A 19,419-nucleotide genomic window follows, 5' to 3' on the forward strand; every position below is an offset into this window, starting at 1 on the left:
GTGCGTGCAGAGGTTGGACATTCAGAAATCCTATTCCACCATCCCAAAAAGGACAGGATTAGCTCCCAAGCAGCAGCTCCACTTGCTACTGACTGAAGCGCTGCTCCTAAGGGTGGGAATTCATTACTGAGCTCCAGCCCTTCCCATGGGCACTAAACTTGTCGCAGTGGTCTTACCCTGTGTAAGAGTGAAATGGAAGTCCTAAATTAATCGGAAGACTGATATTTGCTATTTGTCCTTTCCCTTGGGAATTCAAATCCACTCAAGTTATAGGCTCAGATGCTGGAGGGTACTTACCAGTGTCTGCCAACTCTCTCCCCAGGCTGTCCGCGCAGTAGCAGTACCCAGAGACCTCCGGGAATGTCTCCCGCAAGGAGCTGAACGTCTGGAAAGCCCCAGGGAGCCTGGAAGGAAAAGCAGCCTCCTGTGAAGAGCCCGGGGAGGTTCACCGACAACGACAAAGCACCATCTGTGTTTCCCTCCCGGACTTGTATGGCAGGGGTGTCTGGATAGCACAGAGCCTTTACAAAACCCTTTGGTCTCCTTGTGGCAACCAGGCTCTGACATGATCCAGACCAGTGTTTCAGCATGTGACAAGTCTCCTAAATACCGGTTTTTTTAAACAAACACAGGACAATCTCCCTTCAGACAGATTTCTGATCCTTCCTAAGCAGGTACCCAGCATCTAACACTTATTTTCAAGTCTATTCTCATCTTTGAAAGCCTGTCAAAGACTGTAAAATAGACGGACGCTGGCTTAATGTTATTACAACACCCGTTCATTAGCTGCTGCCACAAATCTGCACAGGATGGCAGAGTGCCTAAACAAACAGGTTGCTTCCTCTTCCCTATGTGCTACGTATGCTTTCTGCACTGAGTTAAGCACAAAAGCTGATACAAACCTCACTAATCTTTTTCATTTTCAGAGCATAGCTCAACAGATTAAGAAGAAAGGCTTTTTAACATATTACAAGTAAGACTCTTACTTCTGGAGATCAAAGAGATGCAAGTTTCCAGTATAATATTCTAGGAGTGACAACAGCAAGATTCCAGCAAAGGAATGACTTAGGAAGGAAACTTAATAGGGTCAGAGTTGGAAAAAACATAATAAATGTGATCTTAACTGACAGGCACTCTACAGTTTCTCCAAGCAAACAGAAGTTTTTCAAGATTCAAAGTGCCAAATTCCAAAACAATCATATTATTTTACAGACACATACCCTTACCCTAAAATATGATAAAAGTCTGGTGTCCCAGCTCCATGTGGCTTATTTGGGAAAACCTAGCAACACAGAAGGGGAATTTTCTGCTCTCAGGTGAGTGGAGTGGAGTCTGCCCAAGAGCTCTGCCACCTCTTGCCAGGAGAGCTGAAGATGTTACTGCTTCCTCAGCACATCAAAGCACAAGCTGGGGAACGCACAAAGCAACAGCAACCCCTGGCAGAGGAAGGGGTTGGTAACCTTGGGGTTCTCCCAGCGTCACCCAGCAGTGCTCCTGTCTCAGAGCTTGCGCATCCCTGTGTAGCGCAGCTTCTCTCTGGCACTCTTTCATGTCTTCAAATTAAAAACCTATGGACTCCTTCCACTTTGGATAGTCAAATCCTGCTCTGCTGCTGACATGCTAAAAGCAATCAAAATGTCATACTTCAGGGCACGAAGGGATTTCTGCCAGCATTAAAACAATGCAATTTAAGATACAAACACCTGAATACCATATTTTTTATGGTCTTCAATGTACACATGGGCATATATAGCTTGGAGTATTTGATGAGCTTTTTGCTCCCCTGAATTATCATGCACTGGCTGCTGCCCGATCAGGAATATGATCTTTTCTCTTTTTAGGAGAACAATGCTTCTATATCCAAAGACAGACCTCTACACTGCTCATGTCCTTGGAGCTCACCACCTCAGCATCTCAACATCTAGCGGTGTGAAACAGGATGCAATGAAAAAATTCCGCATGCTACTTTCTTTCATCTTCAATGTTAGGAAGTCACATGCATAATTACAGTACTTTTATATGGGGCAGATGTGTAGTCATATCCTGTCATTCTGGTTATTTTTGTTCCAAGTTGAGAATACAGCTAAATAAAGTACAAACAGATATAAATTAGGCCCACAAAAACAAGAGGACAGAACTTTTCTCACCTTACTTGGAAAACTCACTCCCTGCCACTTTTTTTCTCAGCCTCTTTTTAATCACAGCCCTTGAGATGAGTAGTGATAGCTCAGAGTACCTCATCTATCAGACACAGTCCAAAACAATGGCTGAAGCAAAGATGACTACATTTACATTATGAATAAATTTATAGTGTATCCATGTGTTTCAATAAGAATGCTCACACTCAAAAATATGAGAAAGTAAATAAATGTGAGATTGGTGACCTTTTCTTCAAACTGAGTGTCTGCTCTTGGCTTCCAGCAAAGACAACTCATTGCTGATCTTCAAAAGCAGGCTTGCAAGTAACCCCTTCTATGTTTCATATATGCAGCCAAAGTTATAGATGCCTTTCTCACTGATTATTCAAAAATAGAGGGAGAAAACCAGATCATGGGTTTTTTCCATTGTCAACCAAATAATACATAACAGGGCAGAACCTAGTGAGCTAGAATAAAAACACTGACACAAGGTTTTCAGTCTGATGAAAACTATAGCAAGAAAATAAAAAGATCCTCCTTGACTTTTGATTTTTTGATCATTCCCATCAATTTGCTACAAGGCTTTCTATCTATCTGCCCCTCTAAGTAGGACCTGGGCACAGTCTGTATACAGTAAGTAAAATCAGTCAAGTCATTAGGGTGAGGCAGGAAATTCGGGCTCATCTTTCATTCCAAAAGTCTTCTTCTTGGGAAAGTCTTAGCTCTAAACTTCTGAATTTCTCCATTTATATTTTTTAACATGCTCATTTATTCTGGAATATTTCACAGACTCACAGAATCAACTAGGTTGGAAAGTCCAACCGTTAACCTAACACTGACAGTTCCCAACTACACTGTATCCTTGAGTGCTTTATGAAGGTGTAGGGAAATGATTTGGGAATGGAGTTAGTAAGACATGTCTAGATTTAAAAAAAAAGCAAAGTTACTCCACTGGTTCCACATGAACATAAAATATGGGTTTAAATCCCTGTTCTGCTATAGTCTGATGATGTGGAACTCATCCCTTCAACTCTGTAGTCTGGGCTCCTGTTTATGGGACAGGATAATGACATTTCAGGTAGGAATAGTGTGAAAATAAACATATTAATCACTTGAGATAGTCCGATATGATGGTAATGGGTTAAGTCAATGCCATAATTAGAAAGGTAGACAGCTGGGAGTGAAATGATCCTTCTGTGATTAATTACATGACATGGACACAAGAAAAGCCTGGTCTTGCAGGTCTTTGCAGACAGATCTCCAAACAGCAGGGGAAAAAAAAAAAAAAAATCATTTAAAGCATTGCTTTCTCCTCTGTGATTGCTCTTTTAGAATTTCCACACTCTACAGGCCAACAAACAATACAGCCAGATTATTTTGCTCTTGCCAAAATAACGTCTCTGGAATCTCTGACAAATTTGCACTGTGCTTTTGGTCCTGCCTTTCATATTTGCTTAAACTAAAACAGAAAACCCTCAAAACAGCAAAACTGATGTTTACATTAAAATGCCTTTGCTACTACAGAGTAAAGTCAGAATGAGACATTACATTTACTTCACTGCCCTCCACTGGAGAAACGTGTTGACTGAGATACCAAGATAACGGCACTTCACGAAATACCAAAAGGTTTCTCTGAGGAATCTGAGCATTTGCACCAAAACAAATTCCTACCCTTGTCCATCCCTTATTTCTCCATCTGAGCACTAATTTCCATCTCCTCCAAAGGACAAAGTCTTCTTGCTCCCATGAACAAGGATTTGATCCATCATCTTCAAGTCTTCCCCAGCCCTCTCAAACCACCCAAAGCCAGTCCGATGACAGCATGTCCATTCATCACTTGCTGGTTTCCCATCATCACATGGAACTTGCTATTTGTATGTTGCCACTTGTCCATCTGTCCACCCGTTTTCATCTCTTACATGGAATCATCATTCCTACCTCATATGTACATCTGAATTCCTCTGTTCCTTGTGCATTTATCTCTGTTGTTGTGTGTCTGTCCGAAAAGTAGCCCTGGCTACTTTTCCAAATACAGATTGCAATATGTTATCTACTGCTGGTGAGGACACACTGATTAGACTGCAGGGATGGAATACCATTTTTTTCTAAATGAGCACATTTAATGTGGAAGAAAAAGGGTTTTTACTTGGTCTATTCATTAAGAGAAAATATCATCTGTGGTCACAGATGAAGGGCTTCATGTGGAAGAAAAAAAAAAGCAGTAAGCCAGTGACTGGAAGAGATAGCTTTCCTGTTTCAGAAGCCCGTGCTCTTACCTGTTATAACCATGAATGAGATCAAAAAACATCATGTCCGTAGTGTTGACAAACTTGCACTGGACAGGCAGAAACTCTCCATCTGCTGAGCACTGTGGTGGGCTCTTCTCCCCAAACCCGTGCAGAATGCGACGATCTCGAATCTCACAGTTCCCCGGACCTGATGGTAAACAAAGGTAATGTTTACTGGTGTTTTAACTTCCCACAAACATCTGAATAGCCACCCCATGTTTTGGAAGGGGCTAGATTTGTTACAATGAACATCAACACCCAGATGCCTCATATTGCCTTTATGAGGAGACGAGAGTTGGACTTGACAATCCTTATGGGTCCCTTCCAACTTGAGATACTCTATGATTCTACAAAACAGGGACTTGAATGCCTCAGTTAAACACCTACACTTCTACAGGATAAGTGTAGGCTGCAGTGTCCAAGCTCCTGATCTACCACCTTTCATTCACACCAAACCTCTCAAACCTACAAAACCCACTGTTTTGTTGAATATTACTTACACCGCGTTGGCCTTCCTCTCTGTCTGGTGCCATAAATCTCCATTCCTTCTGGATCTACGCACCAGCACTGACCCAGCTTTGTGTCACACTGCACCTCATCAAAAGCCCCTGAATCCAGGCACTGAGGGATGTAGGAGATGCTGCTGCTGTTGATGTATCGACTCACCAAGACCCTCTGCTTTTGCAGCTGGCAAAAGGATAAACCTGTAGTACCAGAGAGGGGCACTGTTAGACAAAGGTACTTATTGGGCACTGAATCATTTATTAAGACAATCTGAGTTTTCTCAGAGCTGGAAGTTCTGATTCTGCCACCCAGGTGGCATAAAGACATTGATGGATTTGAGGTTATGAACATTGGTAGAGAGAAACCCACCACAGATGGGGTTGAAGCTCTGCAACTCAAAAGTCAATACCCTAAGTTGACCTTCCATTCATGATTTATATTACTGTGACCTTCATAAATATAGACGTATCAGGTTTTCATGATCATCCCTGAGGAAACTCCAGAACTTCCAGTAGAAAGACCCAGCAAACTACAACAAACTAGAGTCCATCCAATTCTGGGGCTAACCTATTCTTGATTTCAGCAGTTCAAATGCAGATTTAAATGCTTTTTAACAAATCTAAACAAAAATAGAAACTTGTGACTTACAAGATACGGGATAACCATTCTGTTTGCTGCCAGGTACCTCAATGCCATTCTCATCCACACACCAACAGGAAAGACCATTCCTACTGCACTGAACTGTCCTGAAGGAGGTCACAAGTAACATATTTTAGTTTGTTAATGAGAGCCCTCAGTCAGTACAGGACATAAAGCAAGCCAAACAAGTTCAAGTACTTTAACACCACAAATACTGGAATAGAAAGGGCTGTGTTTCTGGTGACTCTAACTCTACCTGACAGAAGCTTTTAATTCTAGTAATTCTCTGAAGTCTTCAGGAATTGCAGATAAATGACTTTAAGTCATTCAGGAAGAAAGCAGGTTGAACAGAATCCTGATTATCAGTACTTGAGATTTATCACACATTTTGAGACATTTTCTGAGTCAAATCTAGAATGGTCAAGGTCCCCCACCCAAGGCAACAACAATAAGATAATAGTAGAGAACATTACAATCTATACTCCCCTTCAGCCTCAGCTGTAACTCATTAACTTCTTGCTGTTCTCTGTATCACTGTTCTCCATGTGCTTTTTAATTCCTTTACTGCCTTTAGAAGGAAACCCAACTGTGCCACTTAGAGGAGGGTGGATAACTTCTCCAAGTCAACTTGGCTCAGCTGTGCCAGCTGGCACACTGGTCACAGACCATGCGCATGCATAGGAAGACAGTAGTTGCATTACACAGAAACCGCACCAAGTATTTAACATGCAAATAATGCTGCCAAGATTAGCCCCTTTTAAGAGGTCTTAGATTGATTTTAACCCAGAGATTATTTCTAGCAACAGGAAATTCATTCAGAAGATGATGGAACTGCAACATGGCTCAATGAAATCACTTCAAGTCTCATGCATCCCTCACCCTCCAGTTCATCGATATGGAGGCTCTTCAAAACAGAGGCTAAAGCTTTCATTAGTAACGAAAGGTCACATTGTGTAACAGCAGAAAATAGCAGTCATTAATTACCTGAACTGGCCGTCTTCTGAGCACTGAGGGACATAGGTTTCTCCTCCTGAAAAAGCCTTTTCCCTCTGAAGTTCACATGGACGTAACGGTTGGGAATCTGTCTGATACTCTGAAAGCAGCAAGAAGGCAAACACATAAGGGTGGTTTCACCACAAGCCTGTACTCATCAGAACCCTGATAGTGCCAAGTCTGTGTGGTGACAGCCCCAGGTTCACGGGTCTTCCTTGGTTGTTTCTCCATTGCTCCTTGTGTGCCTTTCTTCATGGGACAGCACAGGGAGGTACTGAACAAAGTTTCTGGGCTGCCAGCTGCAGGATAAGCACATGGTGGAGATGCTCACAAATCCCTTTCCCTGGCCTGTATTTAATTAGTCTCAGCTCTATTCTGTACCGGTATGTCTATCATTTTCTGGTACCTGGGGCACTTATTCAGAGTTTGTTGTGCCTATTACCACAAAATAGCCCTTTGCCATAACCACACACATCACTATTCATGTTTCTGAGTATTTATTCTTTATTGAAGCTAAGTCATTCACTATTCCACCAAGAGGAGAGGTATTTCTTCTTAATCTCATGAAAGACCTAAAAAGAAACAATGTCTAGCAGTTAGCATCAGACTAATTCATATTAAGAGCACTTCTCAAGTTTTACTGGGGCAAGTGATCAACTACTGAAGCCACCTAGCAAGAAAACAGTTGACTCTTCGGTTCTTAATACATTCAAACCCATATTTGGATGCTGTTTTAGGAGAATGATGAAATTCAGTAGATTATTTTTTACAGAACAGATTAGTTGAGCTGACACTTTCTCAGTCCTCAAAATCTGATTACTCTTACTTCCATTGACTAGTTCTATAAAAATATAGTCAACAAACAAAACCATAGCTACAGTAATTTAGACCAGTGTTTCACCTAATCAAGTATTTGGTCTGAGCTAACTTGAAATACATCATAAGTATTCTGAATACATTTCAGTCTCCAATAATTTGCAGCTCAGGGATGACTTTAACCACAGCCGATCTCAGTGCCCCTAAAACCTCTCAATCACTTCTCCTTCTGTGAGTTTTCACTGTGTCCCTTTAAGCCCATGTGAAAATTTTCATGAGACTGTAAAAGGATTTTAGGTTTGTTGACCTATAGACATCCCCATGTAGGCAAACCTCACCGTTTTCATTTCAAACATGACTCTAAGACATTTGCTCTGTGATGTGCGGAGATCCCTGTGCACAGTGCTAGAGAGGGTCTACTAAGACATCTGAGTTAAGAGATTAATTCAGTGATTCAAATTGCTTGTTGTGCAGGACTATCAAACTCAGACCAAAGAACTGGGGATGACACTCAGACTATCCAGTATCTTAAGGTTCAATCTTAAATTAGATGATGGCACATACAAGTAGAAGGTATATATAATCTTAGGACCTTCACATCCCTGCAGTACCACATTACTTACCCAAGCTCCTTCTCTAGCCCAGTCTGTTCTTCCAGAAAACTTTTTTTTCCCCCCGCCCAAAATCCAGGTGTACTGAACTCAGATTACCCTGACCATTTAGTGTTGTGTTTGTACAAACACTCCAGGTTAGTGTTTGACCTGGAGTCCAAACTCAGTTTGTACAGCACACAATAACTAGCTAAGTTGGCAGTGTGAAAGATTCAAGACCATTATATAATTTGCCAGAATAATATAGAGAGCAATACAAAGATCACAGGAGCACAGTCACTGCTGGACACAGACAAAGTAAAAGAAGTGTACTTACCAAATATATTGGCTGCTGCTATACTAATAAAGCAGCAAAGAAGGGTGCAAAATGGGATGGAGCCCATCTTGCGATGGGAGAGCTCCATCCCCTTTTGTCAGCGAGGCAGCCCTTCACACCCTATGCAGCCTTCACCTGCCTTTTTATAGCAGCATCGTGTGGATGGGTTCACTTATGCGCTGGTAGACCGGCCACAGAATTGGGCAAGTGACGCATACAACGCTTCTGAGAAAACCACAAGAGGCCCGTTCACCTGGAACATCATCCCTCGTGGTTCTCCTCAGCCAGTTCTCATCTCCGGTCCAGGGAGCACTGATGAGCCTGGTCACGGGAGAGGAGAGCAAGCGGCAACAGGCACAGGGGGGATTAGTTAAATCGATGTGCAAATTAAGCATATTGACATGACCCCAGCCAAGAGCTCCTGCACTCACCTGCACTGCGGTGCAACCAGAAATTGTGCTCTGTATCAGAACTGCACTTTTTTGTGTTTCTAGGGAGCCTAGCCTGCTGAGGGGACAAGGGAAGAGTTAGGCCTCCAAGCACTGCAGCCCTAGGTGTAAATACAGTTCATGTGGTTTTTTTATTAAGTGAAAAATGGGATGGACAACAGTCCCACTGGCTATGAAGGGAATTGAGGGTCACAGTCAACTGCATTTAATCTTTTGCTTTTAATCCCACTTGCACCATGCACTTTAATACCAGCCAGTATCTGACGAGAAGCAGTTTAGCTTCTTGGGCTTTATCCTCCAGGTGTAAGATCTGTATAACCATTAAGCATGTTAAGTGAAGATTTTTGGTACTAATCACATTTCAAGGCCAGGTTGGACGGGGCTTTGAGCAACCTGGGCTAGTGGAAGGTGTCCCTGCCCATGGCAGAGGGGTTGGAACGAGATGATCTTTAAACATTCCTTCCCACCCAAACCATTCTGATTCCATGACATATGCAAGATCCTCACCAAAAAAAAAATATATCAGAAATACTATTTCCTTGGTTCCAGAGTATCAATTCTTACTTGTCCACAACAACAGCAGGACAGGTTTGATGCTGGACTTAAGCTGACTTCAAGAAAAAGTGACAGCAGCACTCTTGTTTGTGATTCATAGTACTAGACAGTCTAGAAACAACTCTGATACTCTCTTACAGACCAACATTGTGCTAACATTGATCCAAACACCCTTCTGTGTAGGCTGTAGACTACTCAGTGTTACACTGTTTGACATATATGGTAAATGTGATCTCAAACAGCAGCACAAGCTTGCTTTAGCATGACTAGCCTTTTTAAAAACAGTGGGACTACAATTAGATTTTACTTTCTCTGGACTTGAGGAAAGCCAATAGTCTGCAGAAAGATCAAACTGGGAAATGATGAAGAATGTGCCCAATGTAGATGACAGACCAAAAAAGGCAACCTTCAGAGGCATAAAGAATAGAAATCCTATGATAGCCCTGACTAAGCAGGCACAGAAAGAAAATGGATTTCTGGGTAGGGATAGGATTTGTAGGGAAACATACCTGCAAAACAAAGGAATCTGACTATATGGCGAATAGCCAGCATTAGCACTAGGGTGGCTGAATTGGGAAAGATAAAAAGTTTGATCATGACATATATTTCTGACTCAAGTATGCTTCAAGAGCCTCAGGTTTGTGCCTGAGCCCCAGTGCAGTGGGGCAGGTACAGGAGAGCAACAAGCGACAGCCCAGCGGCACAGGCTATCCGGGGCAGCAGGGTCGGTGCTTACAGGTACAACAAAGTTTCCAAGCCACTGAAACACATACCCAGAGTGTGTGTGTGATCTTGATTTAGTCCATTTTTCTACAGTTAGTAAAAAAGTCATTCAAGCTCCTTGCACAGCAAACGGCGAGAGAAGGAAGCTCATCGCCATTCACTGTTCTCTGTGCTTTGCTACCGAAGGTCATTGGTAGCTGATAACCCAGTCAAGCAGACTGGAAACCAAGGAGGTATCAAAGGGCTATTACTAACAGAAAGAAGCACAAATCTGCAATATCTACATAGTGATGAGATGATTCTCCATAAGATTACTTTTATTTCCTTCAGAAACACTCAGAAAACAACCTCTGAATTATGCAAGTTGGGAAGAACAACCAAGTCTTAAAAGTCTCTTAAAAAGTGAAGTGAGAAAGTGGGTTTTGGCAGTTGGCATCGCTTAAACCACTTCTGGATGTGCGTCAAACCAAGATGGGTATCTCGGTACATGCAAGTTCAATGAGATGCAATGGCCTGTGGATTAAAAAGAAAAAAAAGGAAAAAACAGTTTATAGAGCAATATGCGCAATCCACGCTCGTCAGGGAAAAAAAGGCACTTGTCTATGGCTGGTCAAATTCAAATTAAGAAAAGCCTCACTGCATAACCTTTGGTGAAGAGACAATTTGAATTGACCTCTATTTTTAGCACCTGAGAAAAGATGGAAGAATATCTTAAATTAGCTTACCAGTGAAGGGCAGAAAAGAAGTAAGCAGAAAAGGTCCCTATGGCAAATATGGCCTTAAAACTAACATACCTTCAAATTCATTGCTCTAGTCCTGGAAATAAGTGTTTTGTTTGCTGTACACACTAGGAAAAAGAGATTCAATCTAGACTATAATTGTTGGGGGAAATAAAAATGTCAGTGTGATGAAACATTGAAATCACAAATCTCAAGGGCGAAGCAGACCATTTATTCATTGTTCCAGTTTTGCACACACTTTCTTAGCAGAATAAATTGTTTGTGCAACTGCAATTTTTACATATTGGAAAGCCCAAGGGTAAATGTTTCCTGCATGTAAATACATAAACATCTATACACACAGAAAAGTTGCTCTCGCCCAAATAAAACTCGAGCCTGAGAAGTCAACCTTAGTTTAAGAAATTAATAAGGGAGTCTCCTGAATGAAGCAGCAGATTGAAAGCAAAAATTTTAAGAACTGAAAACATTGGCAAATTATGCCCATAACATTTATTTTTAAATAATAGACTGTTTTTCTATGTTAAATAAATCACTATTAGTCAAACCTCTTCCACAATTTAAGAAAACTATTCAAAAACACAGACTAACAGCATTTGTTAGTAACTCATTACACTTACAGTGTTTTACATTTGGTACATTTCTTCTCAAACATGAGACATTTGTCTCAATCTTCTTCACACGATTTTGGCACAGTTAACAATAATAAGACCTTGTGAAGCACTTTAGCATCTCTGATTAGGTTTTTAAAAAATCCTCATGTGATGCAACATTAAATTATGACAAGAAAAAAAACACAGCCCCACCAGATAATGCAAGTTTCAGTCACTTCATGCATGACATGTTCTTCACGCTGACAGAATGATGGGAAAGTTCCAGTAACATCTATACTAAACTTGGCTGGAAAAGAAAAGTGAGCAGAGGGCTTCTGTTTTTTGTATTATAATTTGTTTGCTGAAAAAGTGTCTTTGATGACAAAAGAACCTCAGGAAGTCCACATAAGAACATCTGAATTTGCCTTTGTCCCTACAGAGATGAACCATTTCTAGGACAGGTAAAATGTCTTTTTTCTTATTTACACATGGGAGATAAAGCATTTTCCTCTATCTAATAGTGCCACGGTGATGCAAGGTAGAAAAACATTTATTTTATTCCCACATCTGGGATGCAGATTGTTTTGAAATCCCAAGCAGCAGTTAGTTCTGCAACCCGCAGTGCCGTGATGGATAGAGTTGCACACCGAATCAACTCAAGATTTGACAAAGGCAAGTTAACACAGTGAGAAAAGGCACTGCCAGTCACACAAGGACAGCAACAGGGTGACAAACTTCTGGCACTACTAGGACAAAACTACTTTTGGTCTTTTTGATAATGCAATATTTAACCTCTGAACTGAAGACAATAGCAAACAGCCAATGGAGTCAGAAAGCAAGTTCAAGGACAAACAGTCCCTCTATCCCACAACAAAGCTGTAGAACTCAGTGTGTCACCTGGTGCTGCGGAGAGAAATGAATGAAAAAAGATGGATTAAACTCATCTATCAGTGACTGATAAAAGTGATGGTCACAATAAAGATATTGCTAAAGGAAACCTCAGTTTATCAGAGGTACACTAAGGGAAAGACCAATTTGTACAGATCTTTTGTAGCCAGTATCTTTCTACGGATGCTGACACTGTATTTCTACTGAAGACACTGGGCTGGCCAGATGTTTGATCTGATTCAGGAAACCTCTTCTTTAATAAGTCTGCCAATTAGAAAATGTGTTTCAGTGTATTACTCCAAGGTCTGAATTTGGCCTTGCATCTTACATTTGAGACACTGCTTTGAGACTGTCCCTTCAATAATGCTTAAGATATTTGTTTCAGAATTTAAGTTTTGAAATGTTACATGTTTATGATATCTGGTTTTGTTGTGAACAACAGAATTTGTCTGTATTAGTAACTCATTGAGATTCTGTCCAACTTCATTCATCTGCTGCTTATCATTTATGCCATGGTCCACAGGATGTCTAAAAGAACTTTCTCAGCATTGTTTGCTTGTTTTCTACCAGAGTCCTGAACGACAGCGTGTAAGCAATATTAAAATAAATCACTAAAAGCAAACTGAAGTTATTTTTTAATGATGTTGTACAAAGGCACAAAACTAGAAACACCCTTAGAAGGCAGACATCTGCCCAGAGAGATGCCATCACTGTGAACATGTTGGAAGACATTTGTGTTTTAAGAACTGAGTGCTTTGCAAAACTCAAACACTGCAACTGCTAAACACCAAAGCAGTTCAGGACCAGAAAAATCTTCTAATTATTTTGCCACACGGTAATTCATTACTGTAAATTCACTGACTGCACAATTTGCCCACAGGCTAAAACAGAAAAGTCCCTATCCCTATAAAGCTTTGCAATGTATACAAGAGTATCGAGGACTGCATATAACTACAGGTTAAAAATGCAACTGAAGATTCCCTAATGCTTTAAAACATATACAAACACTCACTAGCTCGCTAGAACAAAAGTCCACTGAACGGGAGCCCAGGCACATAACAATCTCAACAGATCTTTATTGTGAGTATTAGAACGCAGTCAACATTATTGCTATTATAAAAAAAATCACAAAAGAAAGTATTTTGCTTCTCTCATAGAAGATTTAGTAATAGTGCACTGCTGCCTCTCTCAGAGTGTTTAGTGACAATACACTGACGCACGTGTACAGCTGAACGGAGGTGGCTCTGGCCAGTTTGAAAGAAAGGCAGGCTGCTGTCTGAAGCAAACAGCAATTGAACTAGCTTTAGTTATTCAATCCATAGAATACAGTTGGCTCATCTACCACTTACACACAGGCCCGGTGTGTATGGAAAGAAAAATTCACTCCTGAATGATTTTTCACGCTAGTTCATTTTTTCCATGTGGTCTCCGATTTTTTTTTTTTTTTTTTTTCAGTTGTTCAGGCTGGTGCAGAATGGCTGTCAAATGCACAATCTGCTCCCTGTGCAGTGTATTTTCACCATCATTACATGCTCCATATTTGTTTTCCATATATAAACAGATATACACATAGTGTATAATACTTATTGCTACAGACAGACCCCCGCACCCAGTGCCCAGGACACAACATAGTATAATAAAAACCATCACGGAAGTATTTTCAAACATCCTCTGTAAAATGATCACTTAAAGCCATATGGACTCAATACAACAGAAAAAAAGGTGTCAGCTAATAAAAGGTGAGAATAGCAAAGGGCATTCTGAAAGTGATTCAGCCTCTGATCTTAACAAGCACTGCAAACTTAAGGTGCATGTACTGTAACATTTCTAAGCAGTAGAGAGAAAACCTACAGTTCCAGTGTTCTAAGCCAACATGGCAAAGATGGGTTCTGTTTGCAAATGAATGGCATCACTGCATGCACCTCCGTTACACATCAGCACCCACATATAACTACGAACAGGGCAAGGTAGTCACGATGGCCTGATTGCACACTTCCTACCAAGCCCCTGTTTGCACAGTGCTACTCACCCCCTACTTCTGTTGTTGATTTTTACATTAAGCTCCAGTTCAATTCAGGATCTGGTTTGCATCTCTAAAAATTTCAACGAATAAAAATAGTTGCAGTCTCCCTTTATATGCAAAGGAAAAATATTCTGGTTTGCAAGCATCAAAATAGTTTTATATTTTTACTGTGATGTTCAAGGAACTCCTTTACAGCCCAACCTGCAGATTGGTGAGGAGTGGTGGAGCCCAACAGCGGCAGAGGGGTTTTGCATTAAAGTCCAGTTAAGATAGAAGCCAGATGGGAGTAGAGGGAGATCACCACTTGCACAAGATTAGAAGAGGCTTACTAAAGGAAGGCAGCAAAAACATCTGAAGACTTGGATTATGGTAGACACACTCCAACCATAGACAACTGACAGGTCACACTGGAGGCTGAGGACAGAAGAGCAGAGACCTGTCCCTACGACTGCTTCCCACAGCAGCCAGAAAGAACTGGGCACAAGAACAGAGGAGTGAAACCCTCCAGGCATCACAGAAGTCAGAGTGCAGAAAGCAGAAAAACAAAAGGAGAAACAGATGCAAGCTGCAGAATAAACAGATGAGGAGCACATGTAGGAGCTCAGAGACAAGAGACAGGTGGATGTCAGCCATGCAAGAGGACTGCACCCATGGAAGAACAGTTTCAATTTTTTGCCACCCAGTGAATATATGATATCTATCAGAAAATCGCAACACACCTTCTTCACCTATTTTAAAGAGGAAGACAGGCTTCTACCATTGTAAATTAATCCAAAGCTGAACAAAGATCTATGCATCTAAGGCCAGAATATGCAAGATATGGGCACTACTCAACTGACACTACCCAGGAAAAGGGTTAGCAGGAAGCATCTTCCAACTCATTCCCTGCCATATGACTTGAAGCCCATTTTGTAACTGAAACAGAGGCAGCCCCATCATGTGGTATCTGATCACATCACCAAGATATTTCATTTATGACTTCAATACTGATGTCCTACTGCCATCACTGTAACTGAAAATGCAGAATTCCTGATGCAGATGCCTACAGTACGGTCACAGGAGGAAGGCTTTGAAATTAATTACCCTGATACCTCCATTAAAAAAAAAAAAAAAAAAACAACAAAAAACACCACAAACCCCAAACAATCTCAGAAAAAAAGCTGAGTGTTTAAAGGCTCTACAAGTTTAACATTTAGCCTGTGAAATCACAAGAGGCTTCTGTACAATGGAATTTCCCTTTTGTTTATTAAGAAGTTATACCAACTTAAAAGAAGGTTGCAAATTTAAAAATTTTACCTTTCTATGCAGATGTATCAAAACCAGTCCTTACATTGCCATATACTATTTCTTCCTCAGAGAGAGTCTGCCTCTTTTCGTCATACAGCACAAGTAATTGCAATTCACACCCCAATAAATGATGTTGCAAACAGACTGTGTGTATATCCCTGGCTTATTTACAATGGAAGCAGGAAGACAGATGGAAAATGATGCCTATAGGAAAAAGATTCTCTCAATAAGGCCAACTAGAAGAAATACTGGTATGAGCCAGACCACATCAGGTTTGACTGGCACATGAGCAAAGCAATCAACTGTAGGCTACATTCTGTGCAAAACACTTAGCATTTTTATGGCACTTGACTTGTGTTTAAAGAAAAAAAACTTCAAAAGCATCCCAAACTTCTGAACACTTGAGAAACTGGGGCCAAAACTAAGGTTCACATTACAGACTAACATCACAATTTGAGAAAGCAAACTCAGACAAGTTTGTGAAGCATTCAAGCAACACACAATGTATCATAGCACTGTCCATAAGGACACTGAGATTGTATTTCTTAGAAGATATGAATGCTTGCAGGAATTTTTATAATACAAGAAATACACAAAGAAATGAAGATAAAAAAATACTGAACAGATTGTTTTTGTAAGCACAGTCCATCCTGAATAAGGCAGGATCCTGAAGGATAAAATTACATACTCATGTAAATTTAGAGACCATTACATATACAAACAGAAGACAGTTAAGCTGCAAGGGCAACTTTAACTTTGACCTTAAGATTTCCTTTTCAGGATACCATTCCTCCATCTCTGCACTAAGAATGAAACCTCCATCCTCCCACGTGGAATCTCTCGGTCCACCTCCACCTTCAGTAACATTTACAATTATATTACATCGCACACATGCACACACATTGCATAATATTGCTACAGTGTATGCTGTATAAATTATGTAAATACACTCCACTTTGTTTCAAAGTAATTCATCGGGATTTACATTTCTCTTATACAGTACACACAGTACCACATTCAAGGATATGCAGCAAGTGAATAATATATAAAAAAGTCTCACATATCCAAAAGCAAGTAGGTCACTCAACTATTCATATTGTTTAAAGCAGTTATTTAAGCATCCAACTACATAACACAGAGTATTTTATTTATCAGTTGCTATAAAAATGTCAACAACTCCTCAGCTCTTTTCTTTCTGCATTATGAAGTTGCCAATCATGATTCCATAATTAACTCCCATGTTACCATGCAACTTTGTAATGTCTCCTACAAGCCTGATGTGGCAAGACTTTTTAAATAGCAACCACTCTAACAGGGGTTTACACTTTGCTTTGGACATCAAGAGTGATAACTCACTTCAGATATGATAGACAGATGGGAAATGTCAGGGTAGGTTTATTTTAGCAATGAACCAGCCATGCTGCTTTCTTTCTCAATAATGGTTTTATCGTGAAAGTTCAATGCACTGGTTGCAAAGTCTTTCCAAGATAATCCATCTTTGGCACATTTTTCAAATTTATGCATCCTCAAAAGGCATTCCAAGATTTTTTGATAGTCTGTACATTATAACAATCACTTCTTTTTTACATTTGTATGAAGATCAGCAAGAAAAGTGGAAAATGTAGAGTATGCAGAATAGTTTTAATAAACAGTTTTACATACAGTACCTTACATATAGAACAGTGTTGTTTGCAAATTTAAATAATTTTTGAATGTACAGTGGCTTGTACTCTTATCAAAAGGTAAATTCAAGTTTACTGTCTATCGGTTCTAAAATGCATTTATACAGATAACTAGAACTGATAAACAGACGTGAGGCATAAAATGTTCAAGTATCTTAATGTCATCAGTTAAATAGCCTCCTTTTAACAGTCATATTTTACAAATTTCAAAACCTGTACATACATTATTTTCAATTTTAGAAACTGCTTGTTAAAAGGTAACATTTAATGTTAACCACCAGTTCTTATAGTCTATTGTAATAAAACTAGACATGTGTAGATATAAATGTATATAGTATGTATATATGTACATGTGTATCTATACACATATACATACCCATACAAATATGCATGTAGCACTGGGTACAGCGGCAACTTAAAAGCACAGGGAAAGTCCTGGGCTCAAAATCCAGCAAGAGCTAAAAGAGCAAGTAGGTTGCCTTTGGTTTCATGACATTTCATTCACCGAAGCTGAAAGATTTTATAAAAACATCTTGGATAATGTATCTTCTGATATTTATTCTAGTGGTTTAGTATATTCACAGCCACAGACAGTTTTGCTGCTCTTGTCATTCCTCATCCCAGCTGAGGATGGTAAAGTTTCAGAGGGCCAAGACCAGAACAGAGCTACCCAGGACAAAAATGTACCTTGAATCCCGAATACTGCAATAGAACATAAAAAAATATAAACTAGACACAATTTTGGATGGATTGCTGGCACCGAGTAGGACTTTGGAAAAACCTTCATGTAAGTCATAATCAAACTCTCATCCCAGTGGTTTTAATATTATTTGGCACATCTGACCACTATTTGTCACTTATGTTTTAAAGGAGCCTAAGAGTGCTGTAATAAGGATTTCTATTTAAAAAAATATTTTAAAAAGGAGACCATAGTAAGTAATTTCTTTCAAAAAAAAAAATAAAATCAAAGCTAGTATGTTCATTTTCCAGAAAATTCATGAGAGAAGGAAATAATGTAAAAACTTTCCTTGTAGAGAGGCTACAGATCTCTCTGTGTCTATCTTTCACTAGCAAGGTAAGAGGAATTCATTAAAAAAGAAGTTCCCAAGATTTTTCAGTCAGCTGAATTCTGCAAATTTAGAATTTTTTTTCCAAAAGTCTCAAAACAGTAACATTGTTCTTCAGAGATTTTTTTGTTCAACTTTCTTGTGTGCAGGGATTTTCTTGTTTATCATGTTAAATCATATCAACATTCCTCAGTATGTAATATATTACATTTTGAAACTTGGACACTGAATATTCAGATTTCCAATATAACAGATTCCTCACTCTAAATTTCCTCTCCTCTCTAAAGCTTCAGGCTAATAATGTAATCAGCAAAGAACCAGATAAATGCTCAGCTTTTTGCTGTCTTCCTGTCAGTCTGGTGGCTAGTAAGAAAATTCACTGTAAGGGAACCTATTTGTATTTCTTTATTCTTCCTTTTGTCATACAGAGCAAAGTGTTGCTATTTGCTGTACTTTCCCCATGTCAATTAAGAGCTGTTTGATACGCCGCTTGAGCTGAGGCAATCTTGCCAGAGGATCTGGTGGTTCCAGTTCTCCAGTGAAATCAAGCCAGCTTTCTAAAACTACAGAATGAAAAGGAAGAAGTTGATTAGAATAAGTCTTCAAGAAACAGTTTACATTAAAAAAAATAAACTTTGCTTTCTTACTCTGTCTTTTATAAGAAGGGAAACTATACCGAGGCTGTGGTTTATATTTAACAGAATAAGTTTTTATTAGGGAAACACCAACTAATTCTGTGTTTCACTCAGACATTCCAAACATAACTTCTAATTTGATTGTTACTAGAAAAAGGTACCTGGGAGCAAATTATACCCTTGGCTAACAATTTACCATCTATACACATAAAAGAAACCTCAGTTCATGATCTTCTAGCTCTGACAGTTCTGCAACAGAGAACGCAATCCTTAAATGCAAGGCTTGCTTATGCCACATTAATAGGCTCCTGTTTACAAGATCCAAATTACAGAATGATTTTCCAAACCTCAAATGTTTTCAAGGAATTTCTATGCTTGCAGAGACAGAGAAAGAAAAAGGTCAACCCTGTTAGCCTAGATATACAGCCTAGCACAGGACAAATATTGAAAGTGTAACTGCAAATAGGAGTAAGAC

The 19,419-nt window shown here is 39.8% G+C and overlaps 2 protein-coding genes across 2 annotated transcripts in view; both read right to left on the minus strand.

Moving 5' to 3' along the window:
• The window catches only part of TG (thyroglobulin), a 160,686-nt gene extending 152,293 nt beyond the window's left edge, over positions 1-8,393 (minus strand). Inside the window, exons 1-6 of the mRNA XM_074897572.1 lie at positions 8,306-8,393; positions 6,554-6,662; positions 5,579-5,676; positions 4,927-5,130; positions 4,415-4,574; positions 298-404 (exon numbers count right to left, since the gene is read on the minus strand). Of these exons, the coding sequence (XP_074753673.1) occupies positions 298-404; positions 4,415-4,574; positions 4,927-5,130; positions 5,579-5,676; positions 6,554-6,662; positions 8,306-8,393 (766 nt within the window). The remainder of the gene's footprint in view (positions 1-297; positions 405-4,414; positions 4,575-4,926; positions 5,131-5,578; positions 5,677-6,553; positions 6,663-8,305) is intronic.
• Positions 8,394-11,044: 2,651 nt separating this feature from the next.
• PHF20L1 (PHD finger protein 20 like 1) overlaps positions 11,045-19,419 on the minus strand; it is a 61,331-nt gene continuing 52,956 nt past the window's right edge. Inside the window, exon 23 of the mRNA XM_074901128.1 lies at positions 11,045-18,872. Coding sequence (XP_074757229.1) covers positions 18,730-18,872 — 143 coding nt within the window. The 3' untranslated portion in view covers positions 11,045-18,729. The remainder of the gene's footprint in view (positions 18,873-19,419) is intronic.

The sequence above is a fragment of the Athene noctua genome, chromosome 2, assembly GCF_965140245.1.
Source record: "Athene noctua chromosome 2, bAthNoc1.hap1.1, whole genome shotgun sequence".
NCBI classification, from domain to species: domain Eukaryota; kingdom Metazoa; phylum Chordata; class Aves; order Strigiformes; family Strigidae; genus Athene; species Athene noctua.